General features: G+C 38.3%; 1 protein-coding gene across 1 annotated transcript in view; it reads left to right on the top strand.

Moving 5' to 3' along the window:
- Positions 1 to 2,365: 2,365 nt before the first annotated feature.
- The window catches only part of LOC135770974 (nesprin-2), a 29,723-nt gene continuing 6,069 nt past the window's right edge, over positions 2,366 to 26,019 (top strand). Inside the window, exons 1-10 of the mRNA XM_065280960.2 lie at positions 2,366 to 2,621; positions 14,385 to 14,659; positions 14,750 to 14,900; positions 15,460 to 15,642; positions 17,297 to 17,434; positions 18,579 to 18,773; positions 22,742 to 22,961; positions 23,170 to 23,276; positions 23,893 to 23,944; positions 24,352 to 24,515. Of these exons, the coding sequence (XP_065137032.1) occupies positions 14,406 to 14,659; positions 14,750 to 14,900; positions 15,460 to 15,642; positions 17,297 to 17,434; positions 18,579 to 18,773; positions 22,742 to 22,961; positions 23,170 to 23,276; positions 23,893 to 23,944; positions 24,352 to 24,515 (1,464 nt within the window). The 5' untranslated portion in view covers positions 2,366 to 2,621; positions 14,385 to 14,405. The remainder of the gene's footprint in view (positions 2,622 to 14,384; positions 14,660 to 14,749; positions 14,901 to 15,459; positions 15,643 to 17,296; positions 17,435 to 18,578; positions 18,774 to 22,741; positions 22,962 to 23,169; positions 23,277 to 23,892; positions 23,945 to 24,351; positions 24,516 to 26,019) is intronic.

Raw genomic sequence — 26,019 nt, 5'->3', positions numbered from 1 at the left:
ATCAAATGATTTATGAACCGAGGTAACACACTGTTGTAGAGATATTCAGGCCACAACAGCTGTAGTCGTCTGAGCAGCAGACCAGGCAGATGGTGCTTTGATTTAAGATTAGCTGAGTCATTTCTGCAACTAGAACTTAAACAAGAAACTTCACGGCCCTTATGGTGTGCATTCTGCAAAAACGGCATTTGGATTTCATCAGGCAGGGTTGGAGAATAAATGTGTTGCTTTATTTGCTACCAATGATGCAAACTTCAACAGAAGTCTGGAGCACACTACTGAAACACATGAAGCACCTGTTTCCAACCCAGGGTGTTATTCACATGCTAGAAATGGATCAGCGAGTCCTTTTACCTCACTGGTATTCTTTAAAGCTGAACTGGCTGTATTAAAGGCCACAGAGCATCTTGTATCTCATCCCAGGTTAGAGTCTCTGTATCAGGTCACTGAAGTTTGTTACGCCTTCACAAAGTAATTCGAATTATGAACTGTGTCTTGGACTCAGTCAAGCATTTGAAGGTCAAGTTTTTTTTAAATCAGCTCTGTACCAGCTGCCTCTGATATAGTGAGAGCAGATCAAATGTCACTGAGTAAATGAAGCTAACAAAAACTATTTATGACCCCCATCCTTTTGACCCAACATTGGAGTGTAATAACTGTTTTTTTGCTCGTATTACACCTCTCTGAACATAAGTGAGGTTTTGAACAATGAATGAAAATGATATTGCATCCTTAACTTGCTATCTAAAGCAATTGGTTAATCATTTACCCCATCAGAATCATATATTTCCACAAGCATTGGTTCTGGCCAGACATGTTCAGCAGACTGTGGAGGGCACACAAGGTCAAATAGTAAACCGCAAAGAGAGCTTAAATATGTAATACCCGAGACAATATTCAGAAAATCACAGTTTTATTTTTTGTACTTGTGGGCTTTTAAATCATGAGGTATTTAAGTGAACATTTTGAGGCTTATTTTCACACAGATTCTTTGCTGGTTAAAGATAGCGGTGACCTAATTTTCTCTGTATCGCATCTCATAAGCTTGCAAATGTGAACAAAGCTACTAATGTTCCTTAAAAAACCCCATTCTTGTATCAGCACACTCATCCGGCATGCTTTGATGCTTACAGTACTGGTATAAAAGAGGGATATTGACAAAGCCTAAGATCAAAGGACATGGATTGAATGAATGTGTTGAATGGTTTACTAAACAACCAGCAGAGGGAGACATTTTATTAAAAGACTTGCATTTGGCCTAGGGCATTACATAATTACAATAACACTGAATGATTCATTGGATGAATAGACTTAATTTATGCATACTGACATAATTGTGTCATATCGGATGTTAGCTGTAGAAAGCAGCAGCCACTTGGACTAGAAGCAAAGCTGAATATTTATATATAATTAAAAAATAATACCGTATTAATAAGAGGTCAAGAGTGTAAACTTACAAAAGGATGCTTTGGATAAACTATAGTATCTCTTTTATATCCAAACCAAATCTAACTTTAGCAACTACATTATTTTCTGAACATGCAAATCTGTGTGGATCTCCTAACTGAATGGACAACAAATGAATACACTAAACTGCTTAATTGCTGTGTGTTTTATACATCATTAACAGGGTGACTGATCCATTCTGACATGAACATGGACCCCTCCCCACCGCTATGAACATATGCATGAACTCCTCCTTACTGTGGCTAGAAAGAGACAAATGTTGGCTGGGGTACACAAGTGAAGGTTGGCCGGCATGGCAAATGGTCGTACCCTTGTGTATGAGCACCGTCTGCTCACACATGCTTTTTTAAGGGTCTGAATTGTGTCTCTCTGTCCTGCCATGTGACTGCCAAGTTCATATTTAGCAGTCGTCAAACAACAGATAGTGCATTGGTCCCTGATGGGGCCTTTTCTTTGTTTCCCATAATGAACAAAGGCTCCGTTGGGAGATGTGCCAATTCATAAACAGTGAGCTAATCCATCTTTCAACCTCCATCCAACATACATAAAGAAATTATATAATAAAATTTAAAATAATACAAAATAATAATAAAATATGCATATAGTGTTCAAATGAGTGAATTTTCTCCTTCATGAAAGTTGTATTTATATTTTAATTAGTCTTATGACGTTTTACATTTTCTTCCTTCAAACAAAAAATATAATTAGCATAATATCTTATAGCCCTACATCGTCACACATCTAAATGTACGCACGTACAGTAGTTTAATGATCTCTATGTTCTGGTGGTAGATGTATCACTGTAAACATATACGTGCTTGAAATCACATTTAAAGGGGTTGTAAAAGTAAGTAGGAGGCGGAGCGTGTGGAAACTGCTGGTGGGCGTGGTTTGGATCACCTGTTTCAGGTGACGTTTCAATTTACCTTCAACTCTAAAAGAGTGAACATTTAAAGTAAATTGGACCTGACACGCTCTTTACAGCACAAATTGGGAAAGTCAGTCAATAAAAATTGTCTGTAAAAGCCCGTGTGGCATTTCGCGAGTTTTATATTTACCCTGAGGATGAAGTGTGCACCTGTGTGATTATCCTAAACTTCGGGAGATCCGTGAAGTAGGAAGCTGGAGTGGATTGAAGTCAGACTAAGTTGCACGTAAGTCATTAAAGTTTCTTTTTAACCCCAATAGCCATTAACAGATAACAGTTAGTTGAGAACACGTTGCATAAAAATGTAAATCGCGTTGGATTAAAGCGTTTGCCAAATATATGTAACGTTAAACACACAAATGTAAGGTTAATTGAAAATGCCCGCAAACATTCTTACTCAAAATCGTTATAATAATTAAAAAGTTATTGTTGTACAAACGTAAGAGACGTACGTCCAACTGATGCTTAGCACACGTGATTGATTGTGTGCAAGGGGGTTGTTTTGATTCTATAGCTACCTATAATTGTTTTTGAAGACTTTAAATATGTTGTTGTCTGTGGCAAGCATGCATGACTGACAACAAGGTTATTGGGTTACTCTTGCTTAATGTGATACTCATACTCCGTGGCCATTGATTATTCCCACAATGACACCCCCGTGCGCGCAAAGTGTTCTGGGGGTTATAAATATTTCGGACGTACTGCACATAAAATATGACGTCAGTCAGTCATACAAAAAGCTTTTCCTGTTTATTATACTGCCTATTCATTTAAGTCACTAGTAAGAAACATTGCAGTGTACTTCATTCCTCGTTAGTTCTCTAGAAGTCTCTGACACCATATATGGGCGGCTGGTAGAGCATTGTGTAAGCGAAACAAAAGGTCAAGGGGTTCGATCCCAAGAACGCACACAGTGAAAAAATCTGTAATTTGCCACTTTAAATAACATAATCTGCTAGTTATATAAATGTAAATTTAAATGCATGTTCTTCTAACATAACCTTACATGTCTGTCCATCATATTTCATTTCCCATAATGCATTCCCTTACGAAAATTAACCATGGTTATATTGTGGTAAAAGCGTAGTAACCATGTTTTTTTGGTGTATTGATTACTATCAGCAAAACCATGGTTTTACTACACTAACTATGGTTTAACTATGGTTTTTGAAAACCATGATTGTCAAAACCATGGTTATTTTGTAGTTACTATGGTTTTACTACAGTAACCATGTTTTTTTGGTTTTAACGGTAGTAAAACCATGGTTAATTTTCGTAAGGGTTAGCATAATAATGCTGTTTACAGGGTACACATCTCTGAACTCTGTGGTTGTTTGCTCGTCTCACAATATTGTTGTGTTGATGTGAGAAATGTTATGCAATTTTTATTTTAATGAAACATTTACATGGCGTTATAGTGTTCACCTAATCATAAATTCCTATTCATCCGAAGGGTTTTTGAGAATGCTCTTGCTCAAGAACTAAATCAGTCTTGTTTTTGACCTAGACATCATTTTATCTCAATCTGCAGGTGTCTTCCAATAATATAGCTTGTTAAAATGTATTCATTTATGTTTGTGCTGCTAGCTTAAATTCATTTCTCTAAATCTGAATTTTCAGTCACTTAAATGGTGCCAAATTAAGTAGCAAAGCTTTTACCAAACAGTTTTTAGACATTCCCTGTTTTCTCCTCATCATAGACTTCTGCACTTCCTTCTTTAGCCAGACTCCAGAGGTGATTTTATTTGAAGGGCACTGGTTAAAAATCAAGTGCACTGAAGTTAATGGCAAACGAGAGCTTTCTACACTTTAAAAATGTCCTCTCCACGGGCCATTATGGTTAAAGGCAGGGTATAAATATACTCAACAAAACACACTTCTATGCCAGAATGACACCACGCTGAGTTTAATGATGAATGGCGTCATGCTTCGGTAGTAATTGGCCATTCAGTCTAATGCTGCTCCTGGCTTTCATTGTTATACTCTCTCCTCGCCGTTGTTACTGGCCAGTTTCGTTTGCCGAAACTGCAGCTCTCCCCCTGGGCTGAGCTTTGTTTGAAAACCATGACTCAGATTTCACTAGCACTTGTAAAGACTGAATGACAGTTTTGTATTCCTGCGTACACCGGTGACGAGAGCAAATAGGGACCAATATGAATTGCCTTTAGGTTTAGTTATTTTTAATTTTGTATAGTTTGTATCTTTTACATTTATGCATTTGGCAGCAGCTTTTATCCAAAGCAACTTGCAGTGCATTCAAGGTATACATTTTTATCAGTATGTGATGTCTCTCCTTTATCTTAAAGTATGCATGCAACCCGGTCCCTAGTTGTCAATGGGGCAGTTCCCATTCAAAAAACAAACACCACCACCACATTTGTACCTTAAGAGTTCATAATAGTACCTCAGAAAGACAATATTAGTACTTCAAAGGTACATATTGGCACCAAATGCATACTTAAATGGTACATATTAGGACCCTTTTAAAGCCTACTCCCCTAGTTACAGCTTGCATCCTTTCCTCTTTCTTTTGAGAGAATGACCTTGCTTCAGGCCACAACAGGGATGTTTCAGACAGAAATTGTAGCGTGTAAAACGTCTGTCGTCTGTCCTTGAATGAATCCATCATATGGATGAGTCTCTGTTATTCTCCCCGAGCACAACACCTGTCAGGCATCTTCTAGCTGGGGAGTCATAGCCGAAAAACAATCATTTCCATCTCCAGCTACGATGTGTTCATGTGGGGGAAACAGAATTCATCTTTTTAACAAGAGTGCTTGTTGGCGTGCTTGCCTGTGGCTATATGTTACGATTAATGGGCGGCAAGCTAGTTCTACCTTTTGATACGATCACAGTCCGACACCTTTTCTGTGAGATTTGGAATTGTTTTAAGCTTGGGAAGTCAGTGCAATTCCAAGAGGATGCCGTTTAGGAAATCTCACTGGCTTGCAAGTGCTGTAAAGGGGATTAGAAGATGCCTGAATTGGAATTGAAGGCTGATGCCATAATGACCTCACTGACATTCTAGTAAAGCATTCAGCTTTATTAAGAGTGGGTGTGCGGTTTATTAAACTCGGGTGCGGTTTAGGTTAAATGACAATAGCCAATTCATTTCAAGTCATTTTATTTCATTTATGTTACTTCCAGAGGACCCGAGGTTGGTTTGCTATACTTCTCGGATGCCGCTTTGCCCTTCACATAGCACGGGGCCTGAGGAAAGAAGGGGGTCGGTTCATCTCCTGCTTTGTATGTAGTGGATAAGATCAGGTGTCCTGGCACTAGCATCTTCTATCCGGCTTCTAAGAAAGAACTGTTTGTTTGCGATTTCAGGCCTGTGGCACCAAAGAGACAATGAGTGCAGTCTCTGTAAGGATGGGGGAGACGGGTTTTGGGTTCAGGGAGAGCTAAGCACCGATGAGCGAGACCAGAAGAGCGGTCCTTATCTCCTCTGACTTCGCGAGCATCCATCAACAGAAACACGGATGTCGCTCAAACCGCCTCCATGGGACGGCACATACGGGAGTGGGCGGAACGCCGTCACCTTACCGGGAGACTGTGCATGCGCTTTAGATTAAAAATACATTTTCAAAGCTTGAGCCAATCAAGCGGAGCTATTTCAGTCGTAGTTTAGTACTCCCACTGAGCAAATGGTGTTAAAATTGTGCAGTTTCTGTTGGTTATCACAAAAACGGATTGGAGTTCTGTGTCATTTAATCTTTGTACTTTATGCATACAGTCCCTTTCACAGTCCAGTGATTTATAACTGAGAGTACATTTTCCTCAGAGGGTTTTTAGGCTGGTTCCAGGCAATTTGTTATTTACATTTAGGAATTTAGCGGATGCTTTTATCCACACTGACTAACAACAGTGAGGAAAACATTAAAGTGACTCCTCTTATGGAGGTAATAATGTGAGAGTTTTCAAAGTTTTGTACAATTTTAAATCTGGTGAAAAGGAGAAGGAAAATAGGAGTTTTTTTAAATAGATCAATAAGCATTTAACATGTTACTGTCAAGTTTTCCTGGATACGTAAAGCTACTGGGTCTCATTCATTAAGCATGCGTACACACAAATTTGGTTTGGGGTTTGATGAAAGTTTTCTATAGCCTTACAGATTAAGCATTGGTGATGCATAACGTCGCCTTTCCATAGCACACGACATTCGGACACACATGTTGGATTACGCCACCAAGTGGCAAATGGAGAAGTTTGATTATGATCATAATTGTGTCACAACCCAAAGCCTTCATTCTGCGAACATTCCCCAAAGTGAAATAAATAAATGATGTAGTTTAGTCTCAAGTTCGTATCGAATCCATACATTTTGTCCATTTGTCAGGTACTGTGGAAAGGCAGCATAGGACAAAAAATTGAAAAATGAAGAATCTCACTTCATAGTTTGTGTTGTGGCAAACTTAGTTTACTTTGGTAATGTTGATCTATGAATTTAATTGTTATTTTTTCTATAGAGCTTTTTAGCAACCGTTTCACCGATGTGATTGATTAGAGTCATTAGACACGCTATTAAACTCATTTTTTGTCCTTAACCTCAAATTAATCAATAGAAAGGGGGCAGCAGTTGGAGATTAGACTTTTTTTGCTTGGCAGTGTGTGAGATGAGATGCAGCACATCCCCCAAGCTTGTCCAGAGATTCACAGACCCAGTCTCCGTTTACAACTTCCGATGAAAACGGCAACCGTCTGAGCTTTTAAGGTGTTAACCTTTTTTGGCTGGTCTGAAGTAATTGTCAATGGATGCCAAAAAGAGTAACACCACCTTCGTTTCCCGTGGGGTTTATTTCATGCCAGAAGGACGAGTTCGGTTTTGTTTCCTGTTAAGAAAGAGAAACCGTGTTCTCTCCATTTTCCTGGAGGGTGTTTGTGCCTGTTCTGAGGTGGCATGTGATCTTGAAAGATGGCTGGGACAGGCCTATGAAACCTGAATGAGGAGCCGAGAGCGATTTGAGCTTCAGTGATATATTAATTGCATCGTTACATTTTCATTTTGCTTCCACATGTGGACTCCCTGCATCACCTTATGCCTAAATGGAAGCCTTTTATTCCCTGTCGCAGGGAGTAGTTTGCATGTTTATTCAGCTTAGGCTCATTTAAATGTGTGCCGTGTTATGTAAAGGTCTCAGATGCACCTGCCTCGTCTGTTTCTGGCCAAACATCTGACGCTGAATGGGATGACTAAGCATAAGACATATGTAATAGAATCTGTCATTGAAATCTTTGAATTTCTCGTGATGTTTTCTGATTCTGGTGTCTATATTAATTTCTCTATAAATTTCTCGAAAATTGGCTGTCAGTGTTGCATGCGTGGCAAGTCTACCAATGTATCAGTCATGTCACTTAATCGTAGACCCGACATGATCAAGAACTTGTTCCTCCATACAGAGCTGTTCAGTCATGTTTGTAAGCCATCCCAGAGAGCGAGTTCACCTTAGGATTCCCTTGGGAATTTTTAGTGGATTTGTAGAATAGCAGTTTTTTTTAGGCCTATGGTTAACATTTATGGTTTTGCTCCACATAAACATTTACATACTCGTAAATAAACAAAGTATGCATGTATAGATCAGTGGTAGAGCATTGCGTTAGAAGCACAAAAGGTCATGGGTTCACGACATACTCATGAAAAAATTTATTGTATTATGTAGCTTGTAATGCCCTGCAAGTCGTATTCGATAAAAGCTACTGCCATTTGCATAAAATATCAAATGCACTACAAAAGTATGTACTGTACACTCTCATTTTTGCACTGGTCTTTGCTTAATTTAGTGTATTAGAGCAGCATGAATTGTGAGATGGACTTATCATGGGTTGGAGGTTGGCCAGTTGGATGCAAATTCGGAGCTGGAAGATAAAATCAGCAACTGAGCAACTGGCTAAAAATATGTGACCGTGCCTGTGAAATCCAGGCTAAAAAACATAATTTTATCAGAATTTGATGAGAGTTTGTTTACTTATCAACTTCACATTGAGCGTGCATTGTTTTTTTAATCTTTGACGTGGCAATATGAAAGATATAAAGGATTTATTTCCACATAATTTTGGATAATATTAAAATCTGGATGATTCTCACAAAATCCAGATTTAGAAGGTGTCCAGCATCAGAATTTTTAAAAAGCCCTTGAAGCCAATTTGTATTGCACATATAAGATTAAGGTCTGAACCATTATTTTTAGAGGATTTAAAAAATATTTTAAAATTATTTACATTTTTTACATCATTATCAAAAATTATCATTACCGCAACATGATATTACATTAAATATATGCATTTACAAACTCTTGTTTCAGTAATGAAAACTAAAAAGTTGTCTAGGTACTATGACAAACAAAATTGTAACTTTTATCTGGAGAGAAAAAATAAGAACTGCTTATATGGTAGCCATCTTGAGTGTCACAGTCAATTATGTCCCTTCCAACAATTTTTTTTTGAAAATGTTAGTTCTTTGAAGGCTTAAACAATGATTGAAAATTGTTGCAGAGGATGAGAAAATTGGTCTTGGACACATTTATATTCCTTATTATTGTCTCTACATTTACTAATAATCACCAAATACCACATGTTTCTTTACTGTTAATGTTCAGGGGCGGATCTACCGGGGTGGCACGGGGTGGCAGTTGCCACCCTAAATAAAAGCATTGCCACCCCATATGCCACCCCAGCGCGGGTATCCTAATATATATAATTTATACCCGAGTAGGCTCTTTTAACTAGAAAGGCAATGGAGTTTTTCTCTGCGTGTGTTTGGGGGTGGGAGACACATATCTGACGATGATTGGTGTGTGTGTCTTAGACGGGGTGGGACAACCACATGGCTGATGGTGATTGGCTTAATTTCCATCGTTAGCCAACCAGAGGCAGCAGAGTTCATACACAAGCATGCAGTCAGTCCGAGCAGAAAGTCTTTTACAGTGTAAAAAAAAGTCCGCGCAGATTTGCCAACTTGGTGACTTTGTCGCTAGATTAAGAAACTTTTAGACCCCTTTAGCGACTTTATTAAAAAAAGCGACTAGGACAAATCTAGCGATCTTTTCTGGCGTGGTTGGAGACGTTTGGAAACTACCATGAAAGGATGCATCGCCCCATCCAAGGCACTCACATGCAGCCCGGTTCTCGCGCTGCAGCCCATCCCTTCCGAGTCGCACAAACCCGCAACAACAGAGCGATGACAAGTACAACGATCTCAAAACAAAGGTAGCGGACGCAAACACAAAGTATAAAAAGCACAAACGTTACTTTTCCATCGTTGAGGTGGAAAGAGTAATTCTGATCTAATAAAGCGCCTCACATCATCACATGCTGCCAAAACAAATTCTCTTTAGTGTCTTAAAGTGATTAAGTTGAGCATCACATCAGCAAATCAGAGTACTGAATACGGTCATTTTTATAGATAAATGTTGCATCAGGATAAAAATACAAAAATTAAACTGATGTTAAATATTGCACGAGGTAGTTGCTTGGTAGTTAAAACAACTGAACTGCAGGTTTGTGTAAGGAGTAAATATATTTTAAGCAGTTCTTTCTAGAGTTAGCCCGTCATGTCTTAGCTACTGCAGCAATCAAAATATTCCATACGTGCATATGAAATCGCTCGTTATGATATAGTCTGATGTTTTTATTTGTCTTCGTTAAGGAGACAAAACTATTCAGTGTTGTGTATGTTTAGAAAGCTTGAAAGACAACTTAATGCCGCATTTTCCAGGATATTATGAAAAGAAAGGCTGATATCCATTCTTTTTACCAAAAATATTAGAAAAATCAAATACTATGGGAGTGGAAGGTACAAATAAAACAGAAAAATATGTTGTGGAAGGAAGAGGAGTAGATGAAGTCATGAAGGAAAGAAACATATGGATGGCAAAGAGCTAAAAAGAAGTGAAAAGACAGAAATCCATCATGAAGTGAGTGAAAGGATTAAAGATGAGGGTTATGAGAGAAAGAGATGTTTGCCTTTCAAATATGTTTTACATGAATATAAACTAGGCAATCCTATTTTATTTATATAACTGTCTTTATACCATTATGTTCAACCAGTCAGTGTTTTTAGATATCGATAAGCTGTATGTATTAACTTAGTATTAAGACAAAGGGTGCTACAGAGATGCTAAAGGTAGCTGCTTGGGTACTTACTTATAGGAACATTTGTTGTTGCGTTTATTAATGTTATAAAAATTTGAGGTCCAGTGTTCACCGAAAATAGTATATACAGTATATAATTTCTTGAATCCACGACAACCATGCAAGGACGCTTACTTCATTGCCACCCCTTGTAGTTCTCATGCCACCCCCTTGCCACCCCATAAATAATTTTCTAGATCCGCCCCTGTTAATGTTTATAGTATAACATGCACTGAAGCGTTTTATTTTTTAGATTTTTTAAATTATAAATATTTCCATGTCAAAGAACCCAAATCCAGTCATGGACACGTTGCGGTAATGTAAATTTTCCCCTTAGATGTGGAAAAAAAATTGGTTTGTATGATGTCATTTGAAATCATGTGCAAAATAGTACATGAAGAGATGTTTGTGCTTCATATTTTGATACTCTTGCATTTACTTTTTTTTTAATCAAAATGTTTCATGGCACCTCAAGTCAAATTTTGGCGAAAATCACCTATCTGTGTCCCTTAACTCCTGCCATGGAGTATTCACAAAGCTATGATCATGTAACATATCAATGTCTTGTTTTTTCTTACTTAAGACCAAAGCTGAATCTATCTGGGTATCAGACTTACGAAAAACATCTCCATAAATGGAAGCTCTTGGTTTTGTGAAGCAACAGTACAGTATGATATGTACCGTAACTTTAGCTGGCCTATTGTCAGGGCTGAGATGTATGCCCACTGGGCGCAAATTATGAGAAGGTGAAATCAGATTCTTGATGTACTGCTTTTGTGTGACGCCACACCTGTTGACATTGAGAGGCTGTCAACCCAATACACCTGCGAGACGTGCCACAAAATCACCAGTGAGTTGAGAAGTGGCCTGCAGCCTCCTGTAACTTTAAAAGGTTAGGAACAGTGAATGGATTGCTCCTTGACATGAGCAACACCTCTGCAGGTTAAGAAAAGCAATAAGCCTGCCCTCGATTTTCAACCTGACTGCTTTGAGACTCAGTCCAGTAGTTTAATGCCCTCCGCTCGGTGAGACCCTGAGAAATGACTGTCATTTCGGCGGAGCCTGAAGCCGATGTGTACCTGTGGTAGAAGCCGTTGAGGTAGATTGCAAGGTTGCAAGGAAATATGCCCGTCTAACATTTGAGTTATATGGTGGTTGGGTTAAAGGTTTGAAAGTGAGTGATCTACAAGGCAGGCCCATTGATAAATACGTATGTGGTCCATTCTGTTATTTCAGACTAAGACTGGGGACGTTAAGCTTTTCTCAAGCTTTACAATGGTGTTTTTTTTCAGAAGGTCAAAAGTGAGGTTAGCCTCAGCAAGCATCACTCTTGATTGACAGCCGCCATGGCCTGGCATAGCCGACCTTGCTCTGCCAGGCGGATTATAACTGAGTGAAATCTATTTGGCTTTTTTTCTCTGCCAGGGTTGGGGTGGCAGCCTCGTAACTCCTACGGGTAACGGGCATAAAACTGATTTATGGTCTTTGATAGTTGAAGCTTTACCCCAGAGCAAAGGAGCCTTTTCTCAATGTCTGAGTTGTCTGACATTTTGAATCACTTTATCATGCCAAAAAACGTATAGCTTTCCTGACCAGATACTGCAGTAATGGGCTGCTTTAAACTGGGAATGATTTATTGATCTTCTTTTGAGTTAGTAGTATTTAAAGGGTAAACTGCATGACTTTGAACCGTACAAAGAATGAGCTTGTGTTACATGTCGTTGTTAATGCTGTGGACTGCCTTTTTGCAACCTAACTAAGAAGAAATAAAGGGATTTAAAGGGATAGTTCACCCAAAAATGAAAATGCTTCCATTAATATTTGTTTTCCTACTATGTAAGTCAATAATTATAATCAGCAGTGTGCTTACCATCATTTACCAAAATATCATCTTTTGTGTTCTTCAAAATAAAATTAATTCATACAGGTCTAGAACAACATTACAGTAGTTTATTTCTGATAAAAATGGAAAAACACTGCAAAAAATTACATTCCAACAGTATTTTTGTCTTGTTTTCTGTAGAAATATGTTTTTTCTTGATGAGCAAAATTACTTTTTAAACAAAAACTATACAATTTAAGTGAATTTGTGCTTGAACCAAGCAAAAATATCTGTCAATGGGGTGAGAGAATTTTCTTTGAATGAAGTGTTTAACTCTTTCACCGCCAGCGTTTTTAAAAAAAAGTTGCCAGCCAGCGCCAGCGTTTTTCATGATTTTCACCAAAGTTTAATGCCTTCCAGAAAATGTTCTTCTTTAAATAAATAAACATACAATATACCAAATGAAAGAACAGACCCTCTGCTTCCAAACAAAAAAAAACGTTTCATCCTACCTTTAGTGGTTCTTTTGCAATCAGCTTTTGAATATGGGTAGGTTTTTGCAAAAACACCATATTTTGAGCAAAAAGCAAAAATAATTCCATTTTTGTGACTGAATTTTCATAGAGATCCCATCCAGAGCGATCTTTAAAACAGACACGGACATGCAGCAGCTTGCCATAGGGCAATACTTCCGGTTTTAAAAAGTTGCGGAAGGGCGCCACCTGGTGGATAATAGCGATATTGCGGAAAGAAGGAAAATCTCGTCATTGGCGGGGAAGCGTTTTCTCTTAATTGACGAGATATCTCGTCAATGGCGGGGAAAGAGTTAAAGGTGCAGTGTGTAAATTTTAGCGGCATCTAGTGGTGAAGTTGCAAATTGCATCCAGCGGCTCAGCCCACTGCCCAACCCTCGCTTTTAAAATGCATAAAGAAGCTACGATAGCCACCACCGGACAAACATTTCATTGTCGGAGACAACTTGGTAAAACGTTTGTCCGTTAAGAGCTTCTGTAGAAACATGGTGGCACAAAATGGCGACCTCCATGTAAGGGGACCCTCAGTGTATATAGATAAAAACATCTCATTCTTAGGTTATAAAAACGTAACGGTTCATTATAAAAGGTCTTTAGACACCACTGAAAATATAGTTTTGTATATTATTTAGCATTTCTTTCAAGAGATCCTTCTAAAAATTACACACTGCACCTTTAACTCTTTCACCGCCAGCGTTTTTAAAAAAAGTTGCCAGCCAGCGCCAGCGTTTTTCATGATTTTCACCAAAGTTTAATGCCTTCCAGAAAATGTTCTTCTTTAAATAAATAAACATACAATATACCAAATGAAAGAACCGACCCTCTGCTTTCACACAAAAAAAATCGTTTCATCCTACCTTTAGTGGTTCTTTTGTAATCAGCTTTTGAATATGGGTAGGTTTTTGCAAAAACACCATATTTTGAGCAAAAAGCAGAGATAATTCCATATTTATGACAGACTTTTCATAGAGATCCGATTCAGAGCGATCTTTAAAACAGACACGGACATGCAGCAGCTTGCCATAGGGCAATACTTCCGGTTTTAAAAAGTTCGGAAGGGCGCCACCTGGTGGATAATAGCGGTATTGCGGAAAGACGGAAAATCTCGTCATTGGCGGAGAAGCGTTTTCTCTTAATTGACGAGATATCTCGTCAATGGCGGGGAAAAAGTTAAGAAAAAATAAATCTCATTTCAATTTTTTCTCACCCCAAGTTTGTCCCTAGTCAGACACCACTAAAACATGTAAATGCACTGTAATTGTTTTGTTTTACAGTTTAACAACATGATAAAGAGATAAAGATAACAAGCACCCAAAACACCCCTCTCCTTTTTGTAAACCGGGTGGGATAACTTCAGGTTTTGCTAACCATTTATGTTTTGGGTCTTTGTTTGATGCAGAAATGCATGTCTTGTAAGGAAGGCATTATAAATAAGAGTTTTGACTGTGCATCATTCTGTGTTTCAGCTTAACGAACAAGCCTCGCTTTATGCTCTCATAAACAGGTGGCACTCGGTGATGCCAGGATGTTGGGAACGACGTCACTCAAAGCCAGTCACCATGGAAACACCAGAATTGCCCCTAGAGGAAGTGATGAAGATGGGGAAGAGAGGCGAACGTGTGTTGTTGATATGAACCCCCAAATCGGTCTGCACCCACAGTCCTGCTTCCGAGACAGAAACTCCCAACTACATGATGATTTAAGAGACATCTTTAATGACTGGTCATCCATTGGGGACTTAAGCCAAGATGCTTCCTTTTACCATGATGGTTGTGCTAAGTGAGTATGAAGTGTACACAGAAGCAAGTTTATTTTATTGTATACCACACAAATATATCCAAATCCACCTCTTTATGTGGTTCTCATCAGATTGGAGAGGAGATGGATGCTATGGTATGAGTTCATGAAAGAACATTCCTGCTTGGATGACTGGCTTCGATCAGCCGAAAAACTAGCAGCATCCCCTAACTCCAGTCATGTGCTGTATGATGTAGCAAAAGAGGAGTTACAGAAGTATGAGGTAATGTCTCATTTTTATATTTGCAAACGTTTTATCTTTATTACAGCTATGAAACAACATGAGGGTAAAAATTACAGGATTTTCAATTTGGGTGAATGATTTCTTTAATCTGTTGCTGTATTGCATAAGATATGAGCCAGGCCATGGATGATTAGTCATGTATACAGGTGTCTGTTTCTTGGTGGATGGTGGCCAGCATTTTGACACTATCTACAATGAAAGTGTAATCAACAACACATAGACACACTTACATGAGTGCAGACAGCGCATTTACTCACACTGTCTGTAAGCCCGGGACCCGCGCCAGTGAAGATAAATGACACCAAATGGTCGTCAAACTCTTTGGCTCTCCCTCTAAGCCCAGTCCCACTCAGTTAACTGCAGGAACTCATTTGCGCCTCCTTCTGTCTCAGCTCCTCACACAGATTTCTTAAAATAAACCTGTTTAGAGACCAGCAGGATGAATTTATTATCTGAAAGTTTATTTTAACCTCTTTCCAATTAAACTGATGGAAGATGTTAACTAAAGGCCATATGTCTGTTTTGTACCTCATCCTAGAGCCTCCGTACTGAAGCCAGGATACGTCTGTCCCAGCTGGATGGCCTGAGCCAGAAGAGCCGAACTTTGGTTGGCCTGTTCAGAGGTTCTATGGGTGCACGATTGGTGGAGATGACCAAGGATTGTGGACAGCGCTGGGACCAGCTTAGCAACGTAGTGGACACAGTCTGTCGGCGGTTGAAGGTAAAGTAATCCATTTATGTCAGATGCCATAAAAACGGATGGTCGAGCTTTAAATGATGATTTAAGATTAAATGTGTGAGACTTTATTTTTGCAAATTTGAATCGTAATGCAAAAAAACTTCAAGAATACTTTGTCCATCATTGGTTGAGACTGAAGCCAGCCTGGGATAAACTGCAGGGTTTTCACAGTCCTATAAGATCATTACCTTATCACACTGTGTGCCATGGCTCATTTAAACTTTGGTACGAAAAGCATGCAGACTGTACGATGATGACACCAATTGAGTCAGAGGCTTTGTATGTGACACACGTTAGCGCAACGTCACCAACATTTGTAACAGCTCATACTTTGTACATGGGTTGCGCATGTGCATACATGAAAATGGAGTATGTAGCCCAGGAGATGCAGGGTTTCCCGCAGCACTTTTCAGTTCGGGCGGCCCACCTAAGCTGGGATACCCTACCACCTTAACTAGGTCGTCCCAAAAAAAGATTTGCTGCACAAAAGGCCGTCAAATGCATTTAATTAATTAATAATCTAGTATGTGTTCATTTTCTGTCATAGTTTCTTCAAAATTGAGTTTTATTTGAGTGTTTTAAATAAAAATATATTCATCATGACGTGTATGCCCCCGCCCTTTTGATTGCCATGCCCCCGGCCCGCCCACCTGCACAACCCTACCACCTTAACTAACAAATTTTCTGCGGGAAACCCTGAGATGCATTGCATTTTATTGCAATGCACATGCATCGAAAGTCTGTGTACACGTACCAGTCAAAATAAACTGTACTTTGCAAGGCTGTGCATTTAACCATGCACGTACACTCATGTATATGTAAAAAAAATCACACTATACTCAGGATTTGTGTCTGGGTCAGTCTGGTGAATCAAACGGAGCGGTTTTGCTGATGATAACAGTGTTCGCCAAATCAATTTACAAATGGCTTGTTGTTAAGGGTGCAAGATATGTGATAACTTGCTTAAAATACGATGTGATATACAATAACGCTTGGTAAAATCAATCATAGATAGCAACACTCTTTCTTTCTTTCTGCTGTCTACCTCGACCCAAAATTTAAAGTATCAAAATCATTCAGTTATTAAATGCCATAAACATATTATGATATGCACACATGTGTTTTTTTCGATATATCTACCATCCCCACTTCTTGTGTTCTTTTTAAATTAAGCTGGGATAGGAGAAAGCATTTAACCTTTAAAATTACACACTTCAGCTTTAACATTATCCTTCAAAACATAATACTATAGTGCTAAAACAACATATGAAACACACACAAAAGACTCGATTCAATACCGCAGTGCGCATAAGTCTCTCTTAAGTCTCATCCCTTTCCTCTCGGTTTTAATCCCATTAACTCTTTATCCAAACAGGCTTCTCCTCTTCCTGTGTTCAGCTTACATAATTCTGCCCCATCAGTCACAGTGACCCTGCACACCGCTTGTCTGCCCCTTTCTATGGGGTTCAATGTCATTGTATTGTTAATGTCCATTTCCGTTCAGCACTTTGACGTTCTTGTTGTATAATTTTGATGTGGCTTGCTGTCACTCTCTGCCTGTGCTAAAAACAGCATCAGGTTGTAGACGGTCAGACAGATTCATGCTGTGTGTGTGTGTGTGTGTGTATTGTTGCAGCATTTTGTGCATCAGCGGGAGGATTTTGAGAGGCAGAGGGAAGAGATGGCTGTGTGGCTGACTGATATGGACCTCCGGTTGACTGAAGTTGAGCACTTCTCAGGCAAAGATACCTGCTCTAAGATGCACCAGCTTCAGGTACTTTTACTTTCAAGGAAATGTAGATCTACAGTATAAGGAATGTTACTGTATTAAAGTGGCATAAATATGTTCCTAGTAGTGAATCACAGGCTACTGTCCTTGTGATAAGTGTATTGTAAATTAATAAAATATCAGCACAATAAAAAAATGCAAGTTATGTTTCTTATTACTTCCCCCTTTCTTTAAATCTCAAAAACATATCCAAGGTCACATTTCACTACCAAATTAAATCATTCACGCCACCAAATTTTTTCATCAAATTTTTAGTTTCATTGCATTATTTAAACACACACATTACCCATCATGTACAATAGAGACCAGACATTTTTAATGTCTCAGGTTTAATTAAACTATCAAATATGAGCAGTATTGTACAAATTGGACAGAATACTAAACATTTAGGCTATTTATTGGACAAAATAAATTGGTGAAGAGGCAAGCCACACCATATTATGTAATTTGGGTGTTATTTAAATATACAAATAATGCTCACAAAGCTTACAGTTTTATCTGCTATGAATATTTATCCTCTTGTGGTAATATTTTCTAATCATTGTCTTGGGATATGTCTTAATAAACTTTGCACATGTGTTGCCAAGCCTCCTTAAATTCTTCCTAAAACCTGAGCTTTAGGGCCCGTCCCATTTCTACCCCCTTAAAACTTCCACATGGTTTTGAGTGCCCTCGACAGTAAAGTCTCCTCAACGAGGGAAGTTGGGGTTAAAATCTTTCCCTATGTAATGCGACACCACTATATAAAAAGTAGCGTAGCCAACAAAGTGAGAGTGCTTACCTACGTCATGCGCAGCGCCGATGCATTTACCGGTCTCGCAAGGCATCCTGGGTAATTTCATCTCTCACTTCGTTTTAAGCCTACATCGGTCCTGACTACATTTTGAGGGGTCGATTGTTAGGGGAAAATAGCACTCCGTCTTGCTCCCTAAAGTATTGGGCGAGGGTTAGGGCAAAAATGTAAGGGAAGGAGAGGTATTGGGACAGGCTCTAGTTTATACTCCAAACACACCATTGCAACACAAAATATCAAGAGAGAAGATGTAAGTTGTTCAAAACTGGTCATTACTTTTGAGCACTTTTGTGCTTTTTGTTATGTGTTTTGTTCATGTGCGTATTTCTCCTTCAGGGATTTCAGGAAGCAGTTGGGGAGAGCGCAGGCCGACTGAATGATTTGCTTCAGCGTGGAGAAGAGCTGATCCAAAGGAGCGAGCCGGCCGATGCCCAGGCCATCGAGAACCAGCTGCAGGAACTTCTACTCCACTGTACCCGCGTCTTTCAGGGCCTGGGCCACCTACATACACGCCTGCTCAGCATGAGACTGGTACGTATTCATGCACATCCATAAATGAGATTTTCCATGTTTGGTCGAGATGTGAAGAAAGTTTTAAGTGTAAAACACTTTTCTCAACTCAGAAATAATTTGCTTCAAGAGATGAAGTCAAGATCCATTTTATTTGATACTTTTTCACCCAGAATGTTGTTCAACCAAGCGGATGACTGATTGTCTTTCTGCAGTAGCTGTAAACCACTGCAGTGGAAGTTATTAGATCTGCAAACCAATTTTTATGGTCAATCTTTCATATATCTTTATTATCACACACCGTATGCACAAATGGCTTAGAAATCTTAGGAGCTCTCTCTCTCTCTGAATTCCCTTGTTATACTGTCAGAAAAAAGATAAAAGTATACATTTTCTGTACCCTAAGATTTGGCTTTGTATCTTTACAGAAAATGTAATAGAAGTTTGTACCTTTTTGGGTCCATTACTGCATCTTAAGGACCTATTGTGTACCATTTTTAAAGGTACAGTTACATTTTTGCACCCCTAACATTAAACTGGTACAAAATTGGTGCTTAAAGGTGCACAATAGGTCCTTGGGTTATAATACTGTACCCCAACAAGTACAAAATACTAAAATGAACCTTTAAGGGTACCACCCCAGTGACAGAAAAGGTACAGTTTTAAACTTTTTTTATTTGTGACTGTGTAGCTTTATATTTTTAGTTTGATAATTGAATTTGTGGCATCTCAAGTTCAGATTTAGGCACTGGGGCTGTTGCATTTTTTAGGAAATAATTATCCCAAGGGAAAGCTAGTCAAGCATCCGTCTTTAAACGTTCTGGCAGAAAAGTCAGGAAAACACCCCCTGAATAGCCTGAATAGTTGTTTTGTAGCCAAGCAGCCACTGTACAATACATGTACTGTCCATCTGAACAAGTCCCTTGTGTGAGCCTTTGTCTCTTTGGGTCTAAGGGGCTCATGTAAAGACATGCTGGAACTGTTGTGCACTTATGTTCATTATGCAGTTGTCAAATATGGAACGCTTATAGAGTCTCACACCGGACACATCATAATGAATCGAGTCAATGTGTGTTTTACATAACTCAGAAACCCCATGCGGTGCCTGTAATTTGCAGCAGTACTTTGTGTTTCCTCTTGCAGATATCTTTTTTTAAATACAGTAGCTGTAAAACGTGGATCTATAGAGACAGATGAAATAAAAAATGATTCGAGATTTATTTCAGAGCTAACTTCAGTTCTTCAGCTACTTTTGCAATTACTTTTTTGCTGACTGGTCACAAGTTTTTCCTTTCTGAAAGTGTATGTAAAATTATCACATGTATTCGGTATACGTTCCAATGTTTAACAGCCTATACTGCCTAATCTGTATGGTTTTATTATTTTTAAAGTGTTTTACTAAATGTATGCTTGGCCTGTCTATATTTAACCTTCATAAGACACACACACAAAGTCACAGTAACACTCACACATGCACAAAGACATACATGCACGCGCACACATGTACACACACACGTACAAACACTCACACAGAGACACACACAAACACACACACACTTACACTGTCAAATTTCTGTGTGATTTTGTAAAAACAGACATTTCAAAATGCATCAAAAACTACAAAAAAATTCTACTCTTTGAAATAATATTTATTTTTTATGTGTTTTCTAATATTTATATAAACATAAATTCAACAAATGTATCACTAAAGTGGTGATTTGAGCAGTTGGCCACATCCAGTGAAACGAATGTCTATATGGGCATCTGCTGGTCGAAATGATTTATTTTCTAAACTGTAATTCTGTTGTGTTTTTTTCTAAACACCTGATGACTGAATTCAACACATAACATCTAGATCAATATATAAAAACTATTTAAATCAAATTTAGATCATAATTTATGTGAAACTTTTCACAAAAATTTGATCTTTTATAGGCAAGCTAATGGTGTAGTTGAGGAATTTAGTGGTAAACTGGTACAAAAGTACTTCATATTTCCCAAAACACAGCATTAATGTATAGATGGGAAGTAAACAAAAAAGATATATTATTTGTATATTTTCACAGAATTAGAGATGCATCAATATATCGGGCAATAATCGATATCGGACGATAAAACAAATTTTCACACTTTTAAAAGAGAACAGGAAATGCAATGAAATTTAGCACTGTGTATAGTCAGTTTCAGCGGACGCACGTGCGGTGACGCGATTACGCGTCTGGTCGGAACTTTACTTCCCGGTTTCAGTTTTTTTTAATGGTCTGACTAGTTGCCAAACTGAACTCTTGAACAAATACCTCGTCGGAAATAACAAATGTTTTGGTTTTCTAGGTAATCTACATAGTTTATTTTGCTTGTTGTATAAATAGAGTACTTTAAAAGGATGTTGTTATTTATTCTTAGCGGAGTTTACCGGAAGTTACGTGTTGACCACGAAAGCCGCTTGTTTATGTTGTTACTACTGAAAATATCTATAGAAAACTTAAAGAAATATCACTAGTTTAATAAAATGGTCATTATGGGACGGTTTCCCATACCGGGTTTAGATTAAACCAGGACTAGGCCTTAGTTTTATTAGGACATTTCAGTAGTTTATAAAAACAAACCATACAAAGAAAACAACACATTTTAATCTCTTGGATCATTTTTATTTACTATAACCTATACAGGAAAATCGAGTCTTATGTGGTTTAAAATAAATGCCAGTAGTTTAATATGTGACCATGTCTAAAAATTCACCTAAATTCCTTTTTTGTAATTTACTGTTTTCTACATAAAATCATCCTATATATGTGAAATAACATTTTGTGAAAAGCTTCACCAATATAAAAAAAAATAATGGAGACCGATTATTCATACTGATATCTGCCAATAGTTTGGTGGTTATATTAACTTGCATTATTAGCTAAATTCTGAAGATCAATTTTTTTGTTATTCAGTCATATATGGGAGGTTTCTAGGACAGGGCTTATCCTAGTCTCAGACTAAAATGCATGTTTGAGCTGTCCTAATTTTAAAAAAACATTGTACTGAAATCTTAACATATCAGTGCCATTGTTTTGTCTCAAGATTCACACCTGTGTTGTTTTCTTTGTATGGTTTGTTTTTATAAATTACTAAAATGTCCTAATAAAACTAAGGCCTAGTCCTGGTTTAATCTAAACCCGGTATGGGAAACCGTCCCATAATGACCATTTTATTAAACTAGTGAAATTTCTTAAAAGGTTTCTATAGATATTTTCAGTAGTAACAACATAAACAAGCGGCTTTCGTGGTCAACACGTAACTTCTGGTATAACAAAATAGTCCTTTTTAAAGTAGTTTATTTATACAACAAGCAAAATAAACAATATGTAGATTACCTAGGAAACCAAAACATTTTTTATTTCCGACGAGGTATTTGTTCAAGAGTTCAGTTTGGCAACTAGTCAGACCATTAAAAAAAAAAACTGAAACCAGAAGTAAAGTTCCGACCAGATGCATAATCGCGTCACCGCACGTGCGTCCGCTGAAACGGACTATACACAGAGCTAAATTTCATTGCATTTACTGTTCTCTTTTGATTGACAGGATATATAGGCCATGACTATTAGCTGTTTTTAAACTATCGGCCGATACATAAAAGTGTGAAAATTGATATCAATTATTGTCCGATATATTGGTGCATCTCTAATTCTGTGAAAATATAACCTTGACTTCTTTAATATTGACTCAGATCATGTGAAATCAATGCGTGAAATCAAACTTTGATGCTCCTAATCTCATAATTTATTTGGGAGACTTTAGCCTGGATTTCATAGACCGGTTCCCAAAACTTTGATTCCATCTTTGTTAATTGTAATTTCTTAGGCCTGCATTTTTTTTTTTTTTTTTTTTTTTAAGTTCAATATCAGTTACCCTAATTCACCAAACCTGGCAGAAACTGGAAATGAAGATGTAGTTATTTTAAGATAATTTATTCATATGATCATTGTCACGTGTGGCTCCAGGTCTTTGAGGACGACTGGGCTCTGTGTGCCCCCGACTCCGGCTGTCCCTCTGAAAGTATGCTGGAGGATGAGTGTTTTGTAGATTCCACCTCTGCACGTCAGTCTCAGTCCTGCCTCCTTCAGTCCAGTCACGATCATCTGGTTCTCGAGTGGGATCCTTCAGTGGACATTGGCGGTTCCCATGACGACACAGACTCCTCCTCCTTCAGCGCAACTGCAGGTGGGAATCAGTGTCGACTGTAATATGAACTACTATTTAAAAATAGTTACCTGCAAGCCCTAATTGTGCATGCTTTAATGCAATTTACAGCCATTTGATGTCATTCACAATAGCTTTCCTGTATGCTTTAAAGAATACATTAGATGCATGTACAAGGAGTGTTCTGTTTATCAAATAGGGGCCTCAGAGTTGTCTTTTATTCTCGCAGGTGTATCTTGCACAGAGGAACCAGACAGATATCCGCTGAGGAGAAGGGTCTGCGTGACACATGTGGGCTCGCCACCAGACAATGCAACTGTCAGTGTTAAACACCATGTGAGTCCGCCAGACGGCTTAAACTTCATTCAGTTCTTATTGACATTAAGATGAAGTCAGCGTGCAGACAGTAATTTAACAACAATGATTTCCATACGTTTTCAGTCAAACAAAATGCAAAAGAGGATTGCATGCTTGTGTTCACAATGAGCTCACTGAGTGTCTGTGTGTGTGTGGTTGTGTCTGCACATGTGACGTACCCTGCTTGCTACAACATGTAAATGGTTCTTGCAGGTTTTGGAAATTTGTTGGTTAGTTCGGTATTGGCCATCTTGCTTCTCACATTTTCTAAAAATCTCCAAAAATCCGAGACAACTAAAAGGTTTTTAACTAAATATTTAATATAATTGTAAAATTACAAATAAAGTTATTAGCATTATTTTAAGTAACAGATGATATAACATAGTCAATGACACAAATTTGCATGTGTCACAATGTCACATTATAAATATTATTTTTTTATTTCACATGAATGTTTTCAATGCACTCAGAAGTTGGTGCCCGTTGTATTTCAATATGCATAATATATTTTGCATGCAGTGTATAGTAATAAACCTCCTTAAAAATGGGTATAAACCATATGTACAGATTTAGTGTAGCTGTGCTTTTCTTTCAGGGCACGGAGAAGAGCTTAGAGCATTCGGCTCCACCCCAGACCCCGGTGCCAGGTAAAGCCGTGGCTCCTGATTGGTCAGTTTGATTGATGCCATCCAGTGAAGGCAGTGTCTCTCTCACAGCTTAATCACTTGATAATCATGAAAGAGCTGCTCTCAATTTGGCTTGTTTTCTAATATCCTTAAAAACGGTTATGGTTGGCCCTTGGATATATTTCATATAGGGTTCATGATGTATTCAAAACAACTTTCAGATATGCAGTCTGTACGATGATTTGGCAATGTATTGTATAACAACTTTTTAAAAATGTTATACTTGGTGCTTATCCAGGGATTAGACATTTTATGGTCGATGTCTTTGTAATCCACAGTCAAATGTATTAGTAGTCTTTTCATAGTCTATGTTTGATTTGTTTATCCTAAAAGACTTTGCTAATACCCTTTCATGTTTTGGTATGCAGTCATCAGAGCTTGTAAGCCCCAGTATGCTGGATCATTTAAAACATCCACACCTGAAACTAGGTCTTCTGATCCAGTGACCTTTGACCCGGAGCGCATCAGTGCCTGGCTGGGCCAGGCGCATCAACTATGTACCAAAGCTGTTCAAACAGAGCATACACAACAGGTACACTTTGCTTGCAGTGTTAATATCTATATGCTTTTCTGCTCAGCTGTTCACATATATGCTTTTGGCACACACTTGTATCCAAAGCAACTTACAGTGTGTGTATCAGTATGTGTGTTACTGTTCCCTAGGAACTCCTGACACGTTGCTCTACCAAATGAGATTGAGACACTGTTAGGTGCATGGTGCTAGCAACACCAGTATCACAGGTGTGAATTCTAGAATGCATAATCGCTTGGATACAAATGTTTGCCAAGTAAATACATGTTAATATATAAATGTGGCAGTTTGTATGTTTTTCTATACAAAAAGTCAGGGAATTAGTCCCTGGCCCCTGCAATGGGGTTAGGGCCACTCCGCTCCTATAGACGGTTTCAGCAGTAACATCATAAACAAAGGCTTTCGTGGAAAACACGTAAATTCTGGTAAACTCCGCTAAAACTCAATATCAATAACACCGCACGTGTGTCCGATGAAATGGTACAAATAGCAAAAGCATATGAGGAGCTCAAAGGCAAACCCCTTTAAAGGTACAATAAGTAGGATTTACCCCATCTAGTGGGGAAATTGTATTTTGCATTCAAACGAATAGTGCTCTTTAGCGCCTCGCTTTTCCAATTGTGTGTTGCAACTACGGTAGCCTTTATGTAATCACTGATCTCCTTGTCCGTTTCAGCTGGTTCACGTGTTCTGAATGAAAACGCGTTGTGGAAACGTGTTGGTAGGTTAGTGCTTTTTGTCCCTCTCTGCTATTATAGTTTATCAGTATGGCGGAACGACATAGAAGCCTTCTTGGACTTACCCGTTCAATGTAAGTAAAGAAAAGAAATTCTAAGCTTACAAAGAAAAGTCAGATCACTGGCAGAGATCATTTGACACCAACGAGGACATATTTAAGAATAAAGACATTGATTTTGATTAATAAAACACTTTAAAACCTACTTAATGTCCCTTTAAGGGGCCGTTCACATGTCGCGCCTAAAAACGCATGGAAAACGCTAGGCACATAGGTTCTTGTTACATGATCTGGGTGCGCTTGTGGCATTCTGAAAAGTTAAGATGTTTTTAACTCGATGCGGTGCAAATGCGCCTGGAAATAACAAGCACGTCGCACCGCGTGCGCTTTGCTTCATTATGAGTGTGCATACCGCGCGCCTACATTTGAAATAAATTGAGCACGTAAACCGGTTGACATGTTTTCTTGTAAATGGGCCTTTTTTTTTAACCTATGTTTAGGTTCAGCAATTTCACTTTAAAAGCAATGAAAAGGTTATTAGTCAGTAATTAAAATGCCTTATCTTTCCTAAATGTCACTTTGCAAAAATCCACCACTTTGGATAAGACATAGTAAACCGTTGCAAAATTACTAAAGATGCAACTATAAACATTGCGAATGATGAAAGTCAGATTGTAAAAATGAAGAAACTGAACCACACATTAGGGGGCGCTATGATCCATGTCACTGCCACATTCAGGTTGAATCCAGGTCCAAGTACTCACAAGG

Source organism: Paramisgurnus dabryanus, chromosome 8 (assembly GCF_030506205.2).
Source record: "Paramisgurnus dabryanus chromosome 8, PD_genome_1.1, whole genome shotgun sequence".
NCBI classification, from domain to species: domain Eukaryota; kingdom Metazoa; phylum Chordata; class Actinopteri; order Cypriniformes; family Cobitidae; genus Paramisgurnus; species Paramisgurnus dabryanus.
Note: the sequence above shows the minus strand (reverse complement) of the source record. Positions and strands in the feature narration are given on the sequence as shown.